Here is an 18,385-nt window from a genome sequence, read left to right as displayed (position 1 = left end):
TAAGTCTGTCAATGTCACTGTGTGGAACTCATTGTGGGATTGACAAATCGACTAAATGTCAACTTGTACCTTTATAATCTGTCTGTATAGTTTGATGATGACGGGCGAAAAATCCCATCATATACCTATCAAAATAAAAAACTAGACAGCTGTAGGATAGGAAGTAGAACTTGTACAGAATTTCGATTTGAAGAATGAATTAATAGGGAGAAAATAACTACTTTACAGACAAGTGATATTAGTTTCTGTTACTACCAAAGTAGTTCGTCAAGTGGTGAAATATCCAACAATATAACAGATAGCTCTCGACAGGTTGGTTCAATCAGATTAAAATTATGTATTCACGCATTGTTATTTATATTTTTTCAAATGAAATTGTAATAAATTTCTCCATGTATAAATTTACAGATATAGATTTGTTTTACAGACTTCAAAAATGGACAGCCAGCCCTGCATATTTTTGGGTATCAAAATAAAACCCGGCCCTATTGAGCGCCACAAGATTGAAAATTTTGCGTTAGACAATACTGTTGACAGTCTCAAAACTGAAGCAGAGAAGAAGACAAATGTCCCGTCAGCTTCTTTGGGTAAGCTTAACTCTTCTATCATTATAACAATAAATGTTTAATTATTGTTTCAAGTCAGTCTGAATTCTAATAAGTTCTTAATTGTTCAATTGAATTAATTTACCTATATAACACCTACCTAAACAATTATTTATTAGCTTTCCAAAATGTACAAAAGTCTTAAAAATAAAATAAGTAACACTCCTGAATCCTGCACTCAAAAGTAATTCAATGTGTTGTTTCCTATAATTTCAGAATTAATACACCATGGTAAGATTTTAAAAGACAATCACACATTACAAGACAGTGGTGTGAAGAGTGGGGAGATGGTGCATGTTGTGAAGAAGAAGGTCCACACGCCTGCTGCACCAGCACCCTCCTATTCTGATGCAGAGCTGCAGCAGCTGAACACATCATTGCGGACTCTGGGCTGCACTCCTAATGCTCCCGGCTGGACTAGAGCTATGCAGGTAAATTATTATTCCTAAATTGATATATCCCCATGAATATACCAAGGAACAGAACACCTCCAAGAATGTAGGAAACTCACTTAAAATTTAAAGAACTCCTAATTTATGTCATAACAGCTAGTATTATATAAATATGATTTAAAATACCTCATATTCATGACTCATCCAAAATAACCTCCAAAATAACCATCTCACTTTAAATGCTTTTGTTGACCATGACAGACCTAGACAGTGACTGGTTTGAAAAGCTGTACCTTTTTATAATTACATTACTAAAACATATTAATTTAAATACCTCTTTCAGCTGTTAAATGATGAGTCTGCCATGGCTGAAATCATAGAACAGGCACCATCAATTGGAGAAGATTGTGTTGCCCTATCAATTCTCCATGAGGTAGAGTTGCTAGCGGCATTGGGCGCTAATATCCACACTATGAGGCGAGGTGCGAACGCCCACCCAGAACTACCCGCGGCCCTGAGGCACCTCACGCGGCTTGTGCGATCGCGCTCAAACACTACCTCTTCAACAGACAGTGGTAAGTTATATTATAGTTAAATACAACATAAAATTTAATTTGATTGAATAGATCAGATAGAACCATTAGATCAGATAGCACATTTCACTGGTGAATTTACCAACAATCACATCTCATGCACATAATATTTAATTGAAAAAACATTGCATTACAATGACAATGTTTAAACACTCACATTAAAAAATATTGTAACAATTCTATTTCAGTGCCAACTTCAGGGTTTGCATACTCATTGGAAGCTCTCTCAGAAGACGAGGATGCTGATGAGGAGGAGAATGAAGATGGCGAGAGGAACCCAATCACACATGAGCAGTTTGCAGCTGCTTTACAGGTTAGAAGGTTTACAACAGTTTGAAGACTGTACCATAAATGAATTGTTTACGAAAATAATGCATCACATCTTTCTTTTGTAATTAAATGCTCATGTAACATACTGTGTTGATTAGGGTTGTAGTTTTTACTCTACTTATACTGTTTATTGTTGTTTTCTTTCTAGCGATACTTTGCTAAATAATGTTTTAAAGTGTATATTTGCAAAGGCAGCATGACAAAGTCTTGTGCCATTGAGTGTTGTGCTAAAGTTGGTTGTGTGTGTGCAGGCAGCCACGGAGGCGGTGTCGTCGTCCAGCAGCCGCGGCGCGGGCAGCAGCGACAGCCTGCTGCGCCTGCTGCAGTCCGCCGGGGAGTCCTCGCGCGCCACGTCCGCCGCCACCGACGCCGGCACGCCCACTGGCGCCGGTACGTACTGCACACAGCTTATACACTATTCAAGTGACACTGGTGCACTTGTGGAACATAGACTCCACGTACCACGCCTTCTGCTACCTTTAAACTATAACTCTAATTGCCTTACACATATAACTTTACTTTCTCAGCTGCTGGAATTTGAACATTGCAGTGCAGTAGCGATAATATTTTTGGTACATATTGTATTGTATTCGGTATTCGCGGAGGAAGTTTTATATTGATTACCGTACAAACAGGCCCTGCGCGGTCGCTGATAACGCCGGAGATGTTCAGCGAGGCTATATCAGAGGCTATGAACCGAGCGGGGCGTGCGCGGACGTCGGCCGGCACTCCCATGGAACAGAGCACTGCTGGTGACTATTACAATAATAATCATAATATAATCAGAATATAAAATTAAATAGGATATAGGATAATTAATATAGGATATATTAGTTTACTCACGCCAGCTAAAGACTCCCATTGGGTAAACGACAAGAATTTGTCTAGAGAACACTATTTTATATTATTTAAAAAAAAAAAAACAAAATAGTCCCATTGTCGAGAAATAAGCTTGGGTAAAATAAATTATAATCGACAAGGATTCTGAATTTTCATAACATTGATTAAGTAACTTTGAACTAATCGAAGCTAACATTTAACTGTATTTTACAGCGTCATCATCCCAAAGTCCAGTTGCGAGGGAAGGCGGAGAAGATTTCTCAGTGCAACTCAATCACATGCATGAGATGGGATTACTTGACGATGCACTCAATATACGCGCACTACTTATTTGTGCAGGTAAGATAATAATCATCATGAAATCATATTAGTTTTTCGAATCCAATAATTATGTTTTAACAGAAAAAAAATGGGTACTATCAAAATAATAAAAAAATGAGTTATGAACCCAAAGATTATAAATAAAACCGACTGGGAACTGGTTTTTGGGGTTCAACCCAGTGGCGTAGCTAGCGGGCCGCCCCGGGCGCCATATCAGGAGGGCGGCAAAATTGAGAAAAGGCGGCAAATTATCATATAAAATTTCAATGCTCCGCGCGTGAACGAAACAGAAACAGAGACGAAGCAGAAGCAGAGCATGCGTGAGCTATCCTGTGGCCTAGGAAATTATAGGGGTTCGGGGTGCTTCTAGTCGTAGACATTCCGACATAACTCCCGCCGTCCCCTTATCTTTGTTGAAGAAATTAAATTTCCACCACTGACAGAAAAAAATAGGGCGGTATCTCGTTAACGGTGATAGCTACGTCGGGTCAATGTAAAAATTCACATTTTCTACATTGTCTCGGGTCTGGGTGTTTATGGTACCTTCGTTGTATCTGAATTCCATAACACAAGTGCTGTAGCAACTTACTTTGGGTTCAGAACAATGTATGTGATGTTGTCCACATTTTATTTTTATTTTATTAAGGGGGCCCCCACTCTTTTGTCGCCTGGAGGCCTCGGGGCCCCTAGAACCGGCCCTGGGTTAAAGTGCGCAGTTGCTACTATGTATGTGCTGACTGCTGACCGTAATTTATTTCTTTATTTCAGGTGATGTCAATGCAGCAATCAATTTGGTCTTCAGTGGAGCAATAGGTGACGACTAAATATCCCAAGTACTTTTTATCCAATATAATATTATAATCAATGATCAGCAAGTCCTTTATAAAAGACTTCGTATTCGAAAGTTAACGTATTCATGTAGTTTACTTGTCTATGATTTAAGACTGAGAATACAAACTCAACTCATTTGGAAAAACATGTATAATTCGCTCGCTGTCTTTAATGTTTCAATGTGATATCGGTAATAAAGATTAAAACAAAAAAATATTTTTTATTTCTTTATTATATTTTATAGTACCAGCTAATTTTGAATAAAAATACTGCTAGAAATTATCACGGGATGCAAACTCCATAAGGGCAAGGGCAATACTAAATACTAAAAGTAAATTAGTTTTTATATACTTGTGATAGTCTAACATCGACTTAAGTTCTAAATATTGGAAATTTGCATTTTAATTATGATCAATTCAAGGCGTGTGTTCATGTGAAACGGTGTAAATGTATCTAAAAGTAAACAATACCGATTTATGACCTAATGCAAAACTAGATGTGATTTTATATAGTGTATCTAAGAATACTTTCAAATTATTTATATAGAATTGACTGAGGTCTTAACAAATGGTGGTTCAGCACCAATAAAGCTATAATCTTTGTAACGGTCATTAATCTAAGCATGAACACAATAATTTTTAAACTACCATTAAGTGAAAACAGTGAAGTTGTCGCGCCTTATCACAACGTTATCGCTGTTATGCGAACAAAACAAGTAAAAGAAAATAATTTTGAATTGAAGATAAGTTATTTGATAATTCCGTTGTTCTAAATCACTTATCAGCAATAACATTGTAATAAATAGGGCATGTGTAGGTATGCGAAAATTTAAGATACGACACTCAAACTTGCCAACCTACAACCTTAATGGTATGTTTTAAAATTTCCTAGATGTTTACTCAACAATTATTTTTATCTATAATTATATTATAGTATAAAATAGTAATTAATGTTTCATTTTAAAGTTCATATTACGTTTGACGAGTTTCTTGTGAGTGCTGTTGTCGCCCTTGGCGCGGCATTGTTCGCGCCTCTGCATGCGCCTGAAGTACCACACTGCGTTGTTGGGGCTGGTCTCACCAAACAGTTCATGTTCGAGTCTCTTCCTGGCTTCCGTCCTAAGGACAGCTCGTTTATCAAACCAGTTTAGGTCATCACTTTTATTAGTCTTTCTTCCAGCTTTCTCAGCTTTAGATGATTGCTTGTCTTTAAGCTTTTCATACTCATTTTTGGAGTTGTTTTGACCATCGTTAGAATCTGAAAATTGATTTATATAGTTTTTCTTTTCAAAGTCTCGACTTAAGACATTTTGGTCAGGTTTTTTCAAAATGTACTCATTTTCTTGAGATGAAGTAATAGAAAATTCATCATAGTCTTTCAGGTAGCCTCCTTTCATTTCCCACTGTTCATACTTGTTCCTCCTCTTCTGCTTCTTGTGTAACTTCTGCCTATCGCGTTTTTTTTTATCCTGCTTCATCTTCGGTCCAGCATATCTATCATCTTTCTTCAGCTCTTCCTCACTTAAAATATCATTGATGGCATCATAATCTTTTCTTACTTTTTTCTTAAAAATATGTTGTCTAGCCATGTCTTTCCCTGCCTTTTCATTAGTGTCTCTTTTCTGAACTGTATGAACAGTTTTCAAAGAATCTGCATATGTTATTTTCTTTGGCATAGTTTCATTTAGTTCAAGCTTGTTTTCTGAACCAGCTTCTATTTTCATTTTACTGAAGTTGCTATTTTCTGACAGCTCTTTAATATTTTCATCCTGTAATACTTTTTGTTCTTCAATAATACTTGTCAGGGGTTTCTTCATATGGTATACCATTTTTTGTAATGTTTGTTCTTCACTTTTCATTCGTTTTGCAACTTCTTCATCAAGCCAGCTTTTGTTTTGTTGATAAATATTTTTTAATTTATCAATATCATTTAAAAACTCTTTCTCATATTCAGGTTGTATAATATGATTGCTTGCTGATTTGTCAGCATCATTATTTTCGTTATCAATACATTTAGTAATCTTTTCTGTATTTTTACTATTCAGTGGTTCTTCATATATCTTTTTACACCTTTGTTGCTTGAAAGGTATTTTATCTGCATTTAGTTTCCTTTGTTGTATTTGTAAACTACTAGCAAGTGTGAGTTCCTTTAACTTGTTTCGCAGATAAGCATTTTCTTCTTGCAATTTATATAAATTTGATAATATTTTGTTGATTGATGGTGTTGTATGCATTGAGCACTCATTCCTGGCTCCCCACATGTGGCCTATGGCCACACCGGCAGCTGTTATAACACTTCCCAGCATTATTATGTTCAGGACTGTACTGAGCCTTTTATTTCTTCTGTGAACATAAGTTTTGTGTTTTCCAGTATTTTCTACTAGAAAATCATCCTCACTCCTTATAGATTCATGGTGATTATTATTATTGGGAGCTAGTGGATTTACCGAAATAAATTGAGTATTTGATAGTTCTGTTGGACGGCCCTCTTCTGAAAGACATTTGTTATAGTTTAATTCACAAGGAGTTGATGATTCTGGTTCACTGTCACTTATGACAGATATCCCATCTGTGTCTTCATCCTTCTCAATATTAGTTTCAGTTATTATGCTATTAACAAAATAATTTTTGATTAATATACTTAAACAAAACACACAATGCAATTTGTACAAAACATGCAATTTGTGGAGGCAATTCTATTTAAATGTTTTTATTATTTTATCAAACACACAAGTAGAGATAATTTATTTCAGACTTTTGAAAGCTTGAAAACATGGCAATGGCTTCTATAAATTTATATAATTTAATACCACATAGATGTAATAATTTTTCCATATTTACACAATATTCCAGCAAATTCAATAAAAATTGTTTTGATTGATCATTTCAATGTTATTGATGTGTGGATCAGAATACATTTCCATATTAAATTGGCTTTCTAAAGGTCAAGGTCAAGGAGACTACATTTTTACTGGTTGGTATTGATGTTTTAAGTTGCACTATATTTAATAAAATTATTTGAGCAAGTGATACTTACTGTTCTTGCACTGGAGTGGTTTCAGCTGACTCTGGAGTACCTTCAACATACGACGGACTATGTTCCAACAGTGTCCAACTTTCCCCAGAGTCCGAATCGCTGTGGTCCACTGTAGACCCGTCCATTTAAATATCTAGCAAAAAAAAACTCGTTTAGGTGCAGCACTACAGGATCGAAACCGCTGAAGCAATGGAACATAAAGTGAACAACTAAATTACCGTAAATAACAATTTGCGCATTACAAATTTTACTTACCTTAGTGCAACACTCTAAACAAAAAATTTATATATCAAATAAACTTGGAACGGTCCAGTTACACTGAAATTTAGCTTTTTCAAAAACTATGAATTTTGTGACATGTTTTATATTTTGTTTTTTTATAAAAATACGTCAACGTCACGAAAGCGACTATGTTTTGTTTTGTTTGATATCAACCGGAACGAAGTAAGCAACAAATCACGAATTTAATGTCAATTCCACTGACAGTTAAGCACACGTGGTGTTACCGACTCACAAAATGGTTTCTTACTTAGTTTTTATTTTTGTAGTTCGATTTCTCACTAATACTAATAGAAGTCAAGAAATTGAGATCATTTTACAGCCAAATATGTAAAATACGGTTAACGTAATAAAAAAAAAAGAAGATTAGAGAAAAGAATTTTGCAATTTAGTCATATTTCTTAGCAATAAGATTATCTATCGTCTGTTACGAAATTGATACAGAATCATAAATTTATTGATTAAAAACTTACGTCTTAAACTCAACTCATTACTTTTTAATTAAAACCTGACGAAATAAAAATGATATAATTATTTAATAATTTATTAAGTCTTTATTGGAATGTACATTTACAAATTTTTAATACTTGGATCTTCAATTGCATGTTGCATATCACATGTAAATGAAATTGTTACAGCATATCTGGTACCCGAGGTTACTTTTTCAACATAATGGAAATTTTCACGGCCACTAGTAAACATGCTTAGACGTGCCTTCCGTGGTTCTACAGTTCTATTGAACTTATCATCAATAAAAATAAATCTTCCACCTTTGAAATCTGTGTTGTAGTCATTTAGATACAACAGAGTTGTGTAATGGAAGGATTTATATGACTCCTGCAACAAAATATGTAAAACAATTATTAAGTAAATATAGTGAAAATAGGTTATGAGTAAAAAGTCTAAGTTTATTTACCTTGTCTACATGTGGATGCCAATATTCATCATGGATGGTTATTGCCTCCTTAGAAGTGATCTCGGAGAAAAATGTGGGATGGGTTAGATATATTTTATTTGGATTAACTCCAAAATGATGAGCTACAGCATATTTAATTTTTTCTTTAACCACCTGTAAATTTCAATTTTGAATTGTTTATAGTGTCAGAACTGTTTGATAACCTAAGTCATTAAGCTAATAAAATTAAACCTACCCTGTAAGTATTGAAGTCATTTTCATTGTATATGTTTTTAGCATCCCCTGTTTTATAAATATTTACAAAGTGTTGTCCAACAGATAGAGCACCACTGTGCAAGTCTAGGATGGAGACACCACCTGCCGGCTTCCCTAATTGGAAGCCTTTCTTGGCAAGAGCCAGCAGTTCTTCAGCTTCTCGTACTGATATCACTTTATCAGTTACAAATCTTTTACATTCCTTGGGGAAACATCCTTCATATTTGTCCAAGTCATCCTTATATGTTTGTGAACACTCTACAACTAAACCCTTTCCCGGTAGCAGTTCAGATTGTTTAGCGAATGTTTTCACTCTATCATCTTTAGACGAAAAGTATACAACAATCAGGAGAGAAGTTATAACAACAATGCGAGAAATTACTCTTAGAGGGATTTTTCGGTTTATGTCTCTGAAAAAAAGACGTGGTTGTTATTTATTGACAGGATAAACAATCATGATTGTCTATTCGTAAACGATCGAATAAGCACTTACGATTTTTTAGAGTCCACTACTTCTTTATCAACTAAATCATTTTCATTGACTTTATCTCCATCTTTCGTTTCTTTATTATCAGAACTTTTGCCTCTTTTTCGAACATCAAGCATTTCCCTGGATTTATTTGTCTAAATAATATTTTTCCAATGAGTTCTACAAACGCGTTATAATTTTAAAGCCGATTAACCAAATGTCATTTTTTATCAAATCAAAGACGTCTAATTTAAGTTTGACAGCAAAACTTAAATTAGACGTCAAAATGTAAAAAAAACTAAACATGTTGTAAACTCACTCAATGTTATATTTTTTTGTTATTTTATCAGCTGTTTCTTAATTTTCAGTTAAATTTGAAAGGAACTAAAACATTAAATCGTACGCAACAGTAAACTTTTAATAGAACTGAAGGGTTATGTCTATTTTTCATCCAGTCTTTTCATACACTAAAAATCAACACCCTTTTGTAACACTTTCAATATCGTTGGTTTTTGATACGACGAAGTGCATTGTGCATAGCGCAGCAATATATAATAATTCTTTATCTAAGGCGCAGCGTATTATTTCCTAGAAAATTAAGCATTTCGAAAAACAATTTCGACCGAATTTTCGAAGCATTCCTATCTTTTTAATATAAACTAAATTTTATGTTTTTTAAAACCTTCACGGATAAATAGTAGCTCGCTTTCAAAGAAAATGATCTATCCAAAAATAGAAGGTAGAAATTAAAAAATCTTTGTAATAAATATCATAAAGTTGTCCTAATATTAATTGTCGCATTAGGTTTACTGCACAAAACCAATGGATTTTAGTAGGATAAAGCTAATTAAATATTAATGTTAGTGTAAATAAGATAACAAGTGGCAACATTGATTGTTAAAAAATATCACGGCCGTTGTATGTTGACTGCGTTTGCAATTATCAATTTTATTTTGAGTATTTACTCTAAATTTTCTGTGCTCCTATATTTTAATGATATCATGTTCGATTATTAATTGTTGTTAACAGAAAAGTTCCAGCTGCTGTTCGAAACAGTACAATAACACCATGTATTACGAAGACGAGGAGAGACTGCTCAATCCGGATTTATTTCACGTTTTTCGTCGTGAACTGTGTATGTATTTATTTGCATCTCCTTGTTGCTAATAAGTTTTTTACAAGAGTGGATTGTGGTTTCATAGATAACCGGAATAATAAGTGCCGCACAGGCTATTTGCGGACAATATGTGAAATTTGAAATCGTCATGAAAACTCCATTCCAAAAAAATAACAATAGGTCTGTCACCTGCTGGATATTTATGTAACGGCCGATACTCGAGATATACAATAGAATATGTACATCTGTAGTATGTGTTTTGAAATATCTAAAACTCCACATTTGAGCATGCCAATGTGTGTCTTTCAGATGCCATTAATTCGGACCTTGAAGTCACCCTCGGCTTGAAATATGTGCCCACCCATACTGAAGATGGAATACCTATCAGAAAGCTGTATGTTTCAAATTTACCTCCTAAGGTAAGTTATGCAGCTAGTAATGTCTGTTCTTTTGTGTGTACACAAAGGTAAATCATATGTTATGTGGTGTTGACTCAATATTGTCATTTAGATAGTAACATGTATCAGTTATTTAGATAATAGTGTGTTATTTTTATTATTGCTAGAATTAAAATGTTACTTTTTTTTTCATTTCAGACAACCAGATCAGAGCTTTTTGGTGTGTTTGCTCAGTATGGGTTTATAAAAAGCTGTTGGCTGCGTATGGGTGACAAAGGTCCAAACAGGCCACCAACTCCTACATATGCTTTTGTGACCTTCAGCAACCCTGCAGATGCACATAAGTAAATATTTTAATTTTTCATTCAATTTTCTATTTATGACTGCTTTATTATTTTGTGTTAGATGTTCAAATTGTCTTATTCCTGAACTGTTCTTGAGTTCAGTTTTGGTGTGTACTATAAAGGAGCAATAAATGACAAAACCCTAGGTTACCAAATATAAAGTCCTTTTTATTAGGTACAGAAAATGTAAACAGTCATGACATGACTGATTTATTTTATTAGTATACTTTATTTGGTAGTCTTTATTGTTATTATAAATTTGTTTTTTTGCTACATTTAATTATTAAATTATTTTTTTAAGTACCTAAACAGTGTACCGTTGTTTTCAAGATATTAATACCAGTATGAAAATGTTCTTAGTCTAATGTATACATATTTTCCTTAATGGTTAGTTCAGTTGTAACTTGTATGTATATTCATTATTGCTGTTATAACTTATACTAATATAGAAAAAGTGGAATTTAATATTTGTACATATTATCTTCATATACCAACAATGATTAAGATCTCCTACTACCAACTGTAGATTCTATCAATCTCTAGAATGCATTGTGTTAAACGTAAGGTTTAATTGTTATTGTCAACGTAATTACAGAGCACTTCAAGCCCCAATTCACGAGAAAACATTAAGAGGTCGGAATTTGAAGATATCTCCCGCGGACAGTTGGCACCAGCCCACTGAGGATGCTGATGGGCGCGGGCGCTGGAAGCCACGCGGTCAGCGCCGGGCCGACGGAAACACATCGTCCTCAGAAAATGGTGTGCAAGAACATGGTATATTATACTTTTTTACTGAATTTTCTTTGTCCTTTCTTCCAACAAGTTCTTTATTTAAGAAAATAGAAGCAGAAGAAGTTGTATTTTGAAACATTATCTGTTCATTAAATAATCATTACTCTACAGAATTTAACACATATAATTTTCATTAATATTCTATATTTAATTCACAATAAGAAGAGTCTTTTAAGCACAACATATTACTGTTTTAGACATCAATAACATTGATCGAGTTTCGGAAAATGGAGACGAAGCTATGGCCACAACCAGTACAACAGAAGTTCCTGTGAGTAATTGAATAACTTCTATATGCTTTAGTTGGACTAGTTTTTATATTTGCAGTTTATTATTTGTTTTAAAAGGTGAATGTTGAATTACAGGACCAACAAAAATGTACTACTGACAATGAGTCTTGTTATACCATACTGGATGTTTTAAACAGGGACTGCCTAACACACATTCTGGCATACATTCCTATAAGAGACTTAATAAGATCAGAGAGAGTCAGTAAAACTTGGCAAAACATGGTGCGTGAATATCTCCAAGGTAAATGAATTACTCATTTCATAAATATAATTTGACTGGCTTTTATTTAGTACTAGCTTTTGCTCACTACTCCGTGCGAGTGTTGTGTTGCGCGAGTTTACAGCGCGCGGTGGTTGGTAAAATGTAGCTTGACTTGAATGTGCTTGACTACTCCCTTCCCCCTTAGAATCAAAATCTTAGTCACAGAGGTTCTTATTGATTTTATTTAACTAATTACCTATTATATAGTAAGTATGTTCTCAACACAAACGTTTGCATTTTGCAGGTATCCGGATTTTCAAGACATCTTGGTGGCAGCACGTGACGGTGATGCTGACGACGGCGGTGTTGCGGCGCATCCTGCAGCGGGTGGGCGAGTCCCTCACGCGCCTGCACATCGACCACCACTGGTCGGCGCTCAACGACCGCACTGCGCACATCGTCGGCAAGTTCTGCCCTAACTTAGAAGAGCTTAAGGTGACCTGACTTTTTTGTTTTAAAAATTTACATGCTGATTATAAAAATACTGCTTGGTTGCCATGGGCAAACCAAGCTCAGCAACTAATGGAAGTATGATTGCAGCAACTTCATTTAACTAAGCGGTAATTAAAGGATCTCGTTTTATTACAGATTGTTGGAATGCACACACGAAATTGGAATCCATTAATCTATGGATGCAAAGAACTAAAAAGTTTGTCCTTTGTATCATGCAATAAGGTAGTCTTCAATTTAATTTTGTTCTAGTTCGTTATTTTTTGTTTTCACTTTTTATTGTATGTTTTTTTTTATGTTCCAGCTTACGGATTCAAGTTTAGTACAACTAGTCAAAAGTGAATCATGTATAGAAAGTTTAACCGTTGCCAACAATACCCATGTCACAGGCCTGTTCCTCACAGGATCTAATCCACAAAAATTGAACTCTCTGGCGTTTTATAACTGCTATAGCCTTCAAGGAACAGTGCTTAGTGCTGCTATCGACACATTGCCACAACTGACCACTCTTAAATTAGATGTATGTCCATATACAATGTGGAAGATAATACCTTTGATTTTAAACAAACTTCCTAAGCTTGAAGAACTGTCGTTGAGTGAATACATCTCTGTTGAGATGTGTTTCTCGCCGCAATGTAACGATGCATTCTGTGACGCCCTCGCCACCTTAACGGAATTGAAAATACTGAACTTAAGTCGCAATATCTACATAACGAACGCCGTCTTGAAACGTGTGGCCCAGTCTTGCCCTAAACTGGAGTCATTGAACATTTCCAGCTGTAACTCACGGCGAAGCTTACCACACCCAGGCAAGTTACTATTATCCATATTATTAACCAACCATTTCTTGTAGCAAAATTCTGCACAAATATTTATCTATTTTTAGCAGACGATAATTAGCAGAATGAATATATAGATTTTAACAGGTTGCCACGCTCAACAGCACGAAATGGTATTTATTGTTTCCATTTCACCTGAATGTGGTTGCCGCTGATCATGAGAGATTTGTAAGAGGCCATAAAAGCAGCAGTGGGACATGATCTGGTTTTTTCTGTGATAGGGTTATATTGTTAATCATTTGAAATGTAGCACATTCAATGCGGTTTAGAAGCACAACTATTCTAGATTTTGTATGTGTATCTTATTCATTGAAGTAACCCAAATGTGCCTCCAAATGATTGTATATATTTGATGTGGATGATATTTAATGTTTGTGGAATATAACGTTAACAGAGGCCGGTAGTATAGCGCGTACCTCGACAGGCGTGGGCGACGAGGGCGTGGCGGCGGTGTGCCGCGGGTGCCGCGGGCTGGCGGCGCTGGACGTGTCGTACCTGGGCGCGCTCAGCGACGCCGGCATGCGCGCCGCCGCCGCGCTGCCGCGCCTGGCGCGCCTCACCGCGCGCGGCAACCCCGCGCTCTCCGCCGCCTCGCTGGCCTGCTGCCTGGCCGCCTGCCCGCTGCTCGAGGTGCGTCACACACCTACACTGGTATACACACAGACAAGCGCTAACGCTAACGACCGCGCGCTTTCCGCCGTTGCATTCGCTCGTTATTTCTTAAGCGCATCTCCGATCGCCGCACGAAAGACCCGGAAAGCCGCAAAACGCGTGTGTAGATGGATCGCTGCGTGAATTCACAGCAGAAATCGTGAGCGAGTGTAGAGCGCGCTTTAGGTAACATTCTGCCGAATATATGTTGACAACCGCGAGCTTTCGTCCACATTGTTTGCAAACACAAACACAAACGCAACAGTTATTTTTGTGATCAAAAGCATGTAATGTATCCCGAGCTGTGCCCGGCCGCAGGAGCTGGACGTGTGCGGCTGCGACGCGGTGTCGGAGGAGCTGGTGTGCGCGGCCGTGCGCGCGCTGGCGCAGCGGCCGCGCGCGCTCATCCTGCGCGTGGCCGGGACCAACGCGCTGCCCAACGAGGTACGCACCCTGCTTCATCATTTTAGAGCTAGAAGCCTAAAACTTACTTCGGTGTAAATAAATATATATTATCTATCAAATTTTGAAAAAGTCTGCTGAGGGTTACATCAGCTTCATATAGGCTGTTTTATATATATACTGTTTTGGTAGTAATTTTGATTAATTAGGGACTACTACCCTAATTAATCCCGAAGTCCCGGACACAGTCCGTATCACTATATAAACTCGAGCAATCTGCGCTTTATCAACCAATAATTATTTCCGCTCCTAGACTTTACGAAAAGTACTGCAAACTATATAACTAAATTCTAAATATATTTACATTTTGACTTATTTGCGATAATTTTCGTGATTCCTATTAAGTTGACCGTCAGTCAAAACCTGTTACAGTCGAATAGTACTTATGTATTTATTCCTGACACAGTTGGCGCGAGACGAGTACCCTTCGCACAAGTTGTTGACGGTGGACCACCTGGACGACCGCAGCAACCCTCACCTTCGGCCAGACTTCGTGGACCATATGTTTGACGATAGCTCCGACGATTCATTCGCCGATATCTACGATCAGGACGACTTCGATGAATTTTTTGGACAAGGTATTAATGTTTGCATTTGTGATAATAGCTATTTTTAACGGCCGGCGGCTGTCAGTCAATGATGTTAAATATTCCCTTTAATTTCAATCCTTTAGAACTTTACGTTGAGGCACTGAGCATACATTTTTTCAGCTACACAGAAATAAGCTTACTTCACAGTTTTTCGTCTATTTGATAGTGTGGCTTTGATCAAACGATTATTTCTGTTAAGCGGTTAAACCGCCCATCCACTTTGCAAATCAAATAAAAATCAAAAAAAAGATTGCAAATTAGTACATAGGGCAATACCGTCACAGTATTTTTTTGTTCGTCCACAAACTTGTTGATTGTCTTTCTGCTCAGTTTTCCTATCTTTCCGTGTTGTAGTTTTTAAGTGTGGTATTTTAGTAGATATTTGCTATTGCACGTAAATAATTTTGTAGATGACGATCTGTTTCTGGATGAGGACTTGGACGACTTCGAAGGACTTTACCAGTTCGGCCTCCACGCGCCCGACATTATCCTGCTTTAGGCGGTGTTCCACTAGCTTCGTCACTATACTCACAGCTTTATATAATTTCAACACAATTGTTTACAACAAGTTAAGTTGCGATGTTATCCAACATGGTTTATGTTAATACTTACACATATTGAAGGAAATATTTTAGAATTAGTCGTTTTGTTCCAGTGGTTTGTTTATATTTCTTGTAAAAAGTAAATCAAGGTTTTATTTAAGGCCGATTTTTATTTTTCATTTCTAATTTTGCATGTTCGTATGTACCTTATTGTAACAGTTATTATTTATGCAAATGAGAGCATCATTTTTTATTTGAAACATTAATATCTGGCTTAATTGTTTCAAAATAATGTAATTTTAAGAAGTGGGTTTTATCGTAAAGCACGAGCATGCTTAACTGGATCTTTAAACTAATACGATTCCGTTTATATCGAGCTCTTAGCAAATAAAACTTGGCTCTGTTTCGTAGTCACTAGTAATATAAGCAGTACCCATTATATTAACTGTTTTGCTTGTGCTATGAACTATGAACCATCCAATTACTGACTAAACACTTTTGTATGAAACGGCTCGCCACGGGCAGCTTTAAATTATACAGCATCAGATAATTCTATATCAGCGCGACCGCTGGTGTTGTATAAAATCTAAATCACAAATCGTACTTAATATTTTGTGTCACAATTTACCTTAACTTTGTTGACACGGCGTCCATCCGTACAACAGAGTTTAGCTGAATAAGTTCCAGAAATTAATAATGATTTAAAAGAATTTTGTGCCTTTAAAGCAATACTGTAATTAATAAATAGAAAACATATAATCTTGTTAACGTATATACACACAATATTTTTAGTTGTTTTTTTTAAATACCGGTAACATGAACGTAAACGCAATTTTTACCATCAGCTGTGAAGCCAGTCGCTCTATATCATTGTGAATATTTTTACCGTATGGCAAGTTCTATTAAATCGCTGGTCGTAGTGTTCAATAAACATACATGGTTAGGCTGTTGAACCTGAAATCTATTAATGTAAGACTTTAATTGTTATATACTTATCTGTGATCAAACATTATTTTCGCAACACGAAGTCCCTCACCTCATCTAGCTGTAGCCATTATCGTTTATTTATGTATAAAACGTTTTGATGTATCGTATTATAACTATAAGCAAAGTCTGAAATATTGTGATAAAAATAAATTATTCAAACCTCAATTTTGATTTTATGCGAACATTATTGTATTCTATTGATTACACTGCAATGATAAATTCAAGTTAATATAGTTGAAAAGATAGTTGCTTATAACTTCAGCTTGAATATTTCATGAAAAAGATTGTCCTTGTTTATTGATGTATGCAATAAATTATATTTAGAGAGTTATAATAAAGCTTGTATATCTAATACCATACTTCCATTTATTGTTAAAATATTATGCTAATGTAAAGGAAGCAACAAAAATCCTTACTATTCATACCTCATAGGAAATAAATGAAATACAAAAAATTTAACCAGTTATGAAACAATTACCGTTAATAATAAATCAACTAATTGAAATGTGATATTGTGATTTATGAAAATTTGAGTGCTCACATATTCTCTTTCGCCAGCTTAATATGATTTTATATTACGTGACCTAATATTTTAACTGAAGAATTAGTTATGCAATTTTTGTACTTATGAGTGTTGAGTTTATTGATTTGATTCAAGTAACAATGAATATATATCATAAATTATCATATTGAGCTGGTTTTACTAGATAAGTTGTTAATCCAAGTAAAAAAGCAGTCAATAATAGAGGTGTTGCGAGTTTTTTCTCTTAATTTAGACAGGAAGTTTTAAGTTTAGAGTCTTTTTTCAGGTGTTTTTATTACATTACTGTAACTTTATGATGTTTTCACTTTATAAGAACTTAATTACCTAATCAAAGTGGTGATTTTTATTTGTTTTTATTAAAGAATGATTTTTGTTTTAATCACAGTTGGAAAATCAATTACTATTTATATTTTTTAAGACTTTATTAGACCCTTGCCGAATAACGCTTTTAATTTACTGGGCATTAGAGGAAAGTTTTTGTTAGTTGGGACAATCTTAGTTATGAAGGATGCTGTTAGTGCAGGACAAACATTCACTCGATGTTTGTGGAGTGCAAGCTGTGTTTATTTTATTGAGCTTACATGTTTTTATTCTACATCAGAGTTGTTACTGCGTTTTGTGTGCGTATGTTTTATACGTCTTTATTTAGTAAAGTGGTTTATTTCGATTGTCTTTGTGTTATATAAAAACATGTAAGCTGTACTTTTGCTTTTTTACTTGTAACAGTGATGTTAGTTAAATTTTTCATTATTCGACCTCTGATAACTAGAATGTTAAAAGGTTTTGTTTGTTGGTTTGTTTCAATATATTCTACATCATCGTCACTCGTTTCTGAATGTGTTCAATGTTGTAATGTTTATAGATGAATATATATTATGTGTATTTGCAGGGTTCACTTAGTGGTGATTTATGTTTTTAGAGTTGCATTTTGGTCAGAAACCTAAAGCATGAGATGATTTGTAAAACTTAATAGTTTTTATACATTAATTGTTTTAACATATTAGTAAGTACCGAAATACAAAAGATTTTCTTCAACATTCATCTCTTTTAATCACACCATTCACCTTTTATATACAGTCATTGACAATTAGGTTTTTTTTACAAGTACTACTTCTTTTGGTGTCATGTAAAGTCTTCATTACAAATGATACAGGAACAAAATGAGTACATTTTACTTGTGAAAGATGCATCTTGCAGATTTTGCTCAGCTAGTTTTAAAAAGGAAGGAAGTAAAAAAGAAACAGGTGTTT

General features: G+C 35.2%; 4 protein-coding genes across 10 annotated transcripts; 2 read left to right on the top strand and 2 right to left on the bottom strand.

Moving 5' to 3' along the window:
- Positions 1-97: 97 nt before the first annotated feature.
- LOC113503372 (ubiquitin-like protein 7) lies at positions 98-4,120 on the top strand. Of its 2 annotated transcripts, none has more exons than XM_026885275.1 (9): positions 98-312; positions 409-587; positions 822-1,036; positions 1,341-1,572; positions 1,779-1,903; positions 2,172-2,310; positions 2,556-2,672; positions 2,974-3,099; positions 3,850-4,120. In XM_026885275.1, exons 2-9 carry the CDS (start codon positions 437-439, stop codon positions 3,903-3,905), a joined length of 1,161 nt encoding a protein of 386 aa, XP_026741076.1. In that variant the 5' UTR covers positions 98-312; positions 409-436; the 3' UTR covers positions 3,906-4,120. The 2 variants fall into 2 exon arrangements, with proteins under 2 accessions (XP_026741076.1, XP_026741075.1); XM_026885274.1 differs by having other exon boundaries at positions 100-312; positions 428-587.
- A 6-nt stretch (positions 4,121-4,126) lies between these two features.
- Positions 4,127-7,378, bottom strand: LOC113503370 (trichohyalin-like). Of its 2 annotated transcripts, none has more exons than XM_026885271.1 (3): positions 7,204-7,378; positions 6,949-7,129; positions 4,127-6,521 (listed from the first exon to the last, which is right to left on the bottom strand). In XM_026885271.1, exons 2-3 carry the CDS (start codon positions 7,071-7,073, stop codon positions 4,859-4,861), a joined length of 1,788 nt encoding a protein of 595 aa, XP_026741072.1. In that variant the 5' UTR covers positions 7,074-7,129; positions 7,204-7,378; the 3' UTR covers positions 4,127-4,858. The 2 variants fall into 2 exon arrangements, with proteins under 2 accessions (XP_026741072.1, XP_026741070.1); XM_026885269.1 differs by having other exon boundaries at positions 6,949-7,081.
- A 379-nt stretch (positions 7,379-7,757) lies between these two features.
- LOC113503408 (2-oxoglutarate and iron-dependent oxygenase domain-containing protein 3-like) lies at positions 7,758-9,091 on the bottom strand. Its single transcript, XM_026885356.1, has 4 exons — positions 8,892-9,091; positions 8,379-8,808; positions 8,144-8,296; positions 7,758-8,064 (listed from the first exon to the last, which is right to left on the bottom strand). Exons 1-4 carry the CDS (start codon positions 9,002-9,004, stop codon positions 7,798-7,800), a joined length of 963 nt encoding a protein of 320 aa, XP_026741157.1. The 5' UTR covers positions 9,005-9,091; the 3' UTR covers positions 7,758-7,797.
- Positions 9,092-9,714: 623 nt separating this feature from the next.
- LOC113503406 lies at positions 9,715-18,172 on the top strand. Of its 5 annotated transcripts, XM_026885349.1 has the most exons (14): positions 9,715-9,785; positions 9,897-10,002; positions 10,294-10,403; positions 10,581-10,726; positions 11,322-11,500; positions 11,716-11,789; positions 11,866-12,049; positions 12,315-12,505; positions 12,659-12,745; positions 12,825-13,329; positions 13,754-13,989; positions 14,329-14,454; positions 14,879-15,050; positions 15,473-18,172. In XM_026885349.1, exons 2-14 carry the CDS (start codon positions 9,936-9,938, stop codon positions 15,559-15,561), a joined length of 2,166 nt encoding a protein of 721 aa, XP_026741150.1. In that variant the 5' UTR covers positions 9,715-9,785; positions 9,897-9,935; the 3' UTR covers positions 15,562-18,172. The 5 variants fall into 5 exon arrangements, with proteins under 5 accessions (XP_026741150.1, XP_026741151.1, XP_026741153.1 ...); XM_026885350.1 differs by having other exon boundaries at positions 9,751-10,002; positions 11,322-11,485; XM_026885352.1 differs by having other exon boundaries at positions 9,751-10,002; positions 11,884-12,049.
- The last annotated feature ends 213 nt before the right edge of the window (positions 18,173-18,385 follow it).

The sequence above is a fragment of the Trichoplusia ni genome, chromosome 19 (genome assembly GCF_003590095.1).
Source record: "Trichoplusia ni isolate ovarian cell line Hi5 chromosome 19, tn1, whole genome shotgun sequence".
Lineage (NCBI taxonomy): Eukaryota > Metazoa > Arthropoda > Insecta > Lepidoptera > Noctuidae > Trichoplusia > Trichoplusia ni.
The sequence above is the reverse complement of the archived record's forward strand: the minus strand, read 5'-3'. Positions and strand labels throughout refer to the sequence as shown.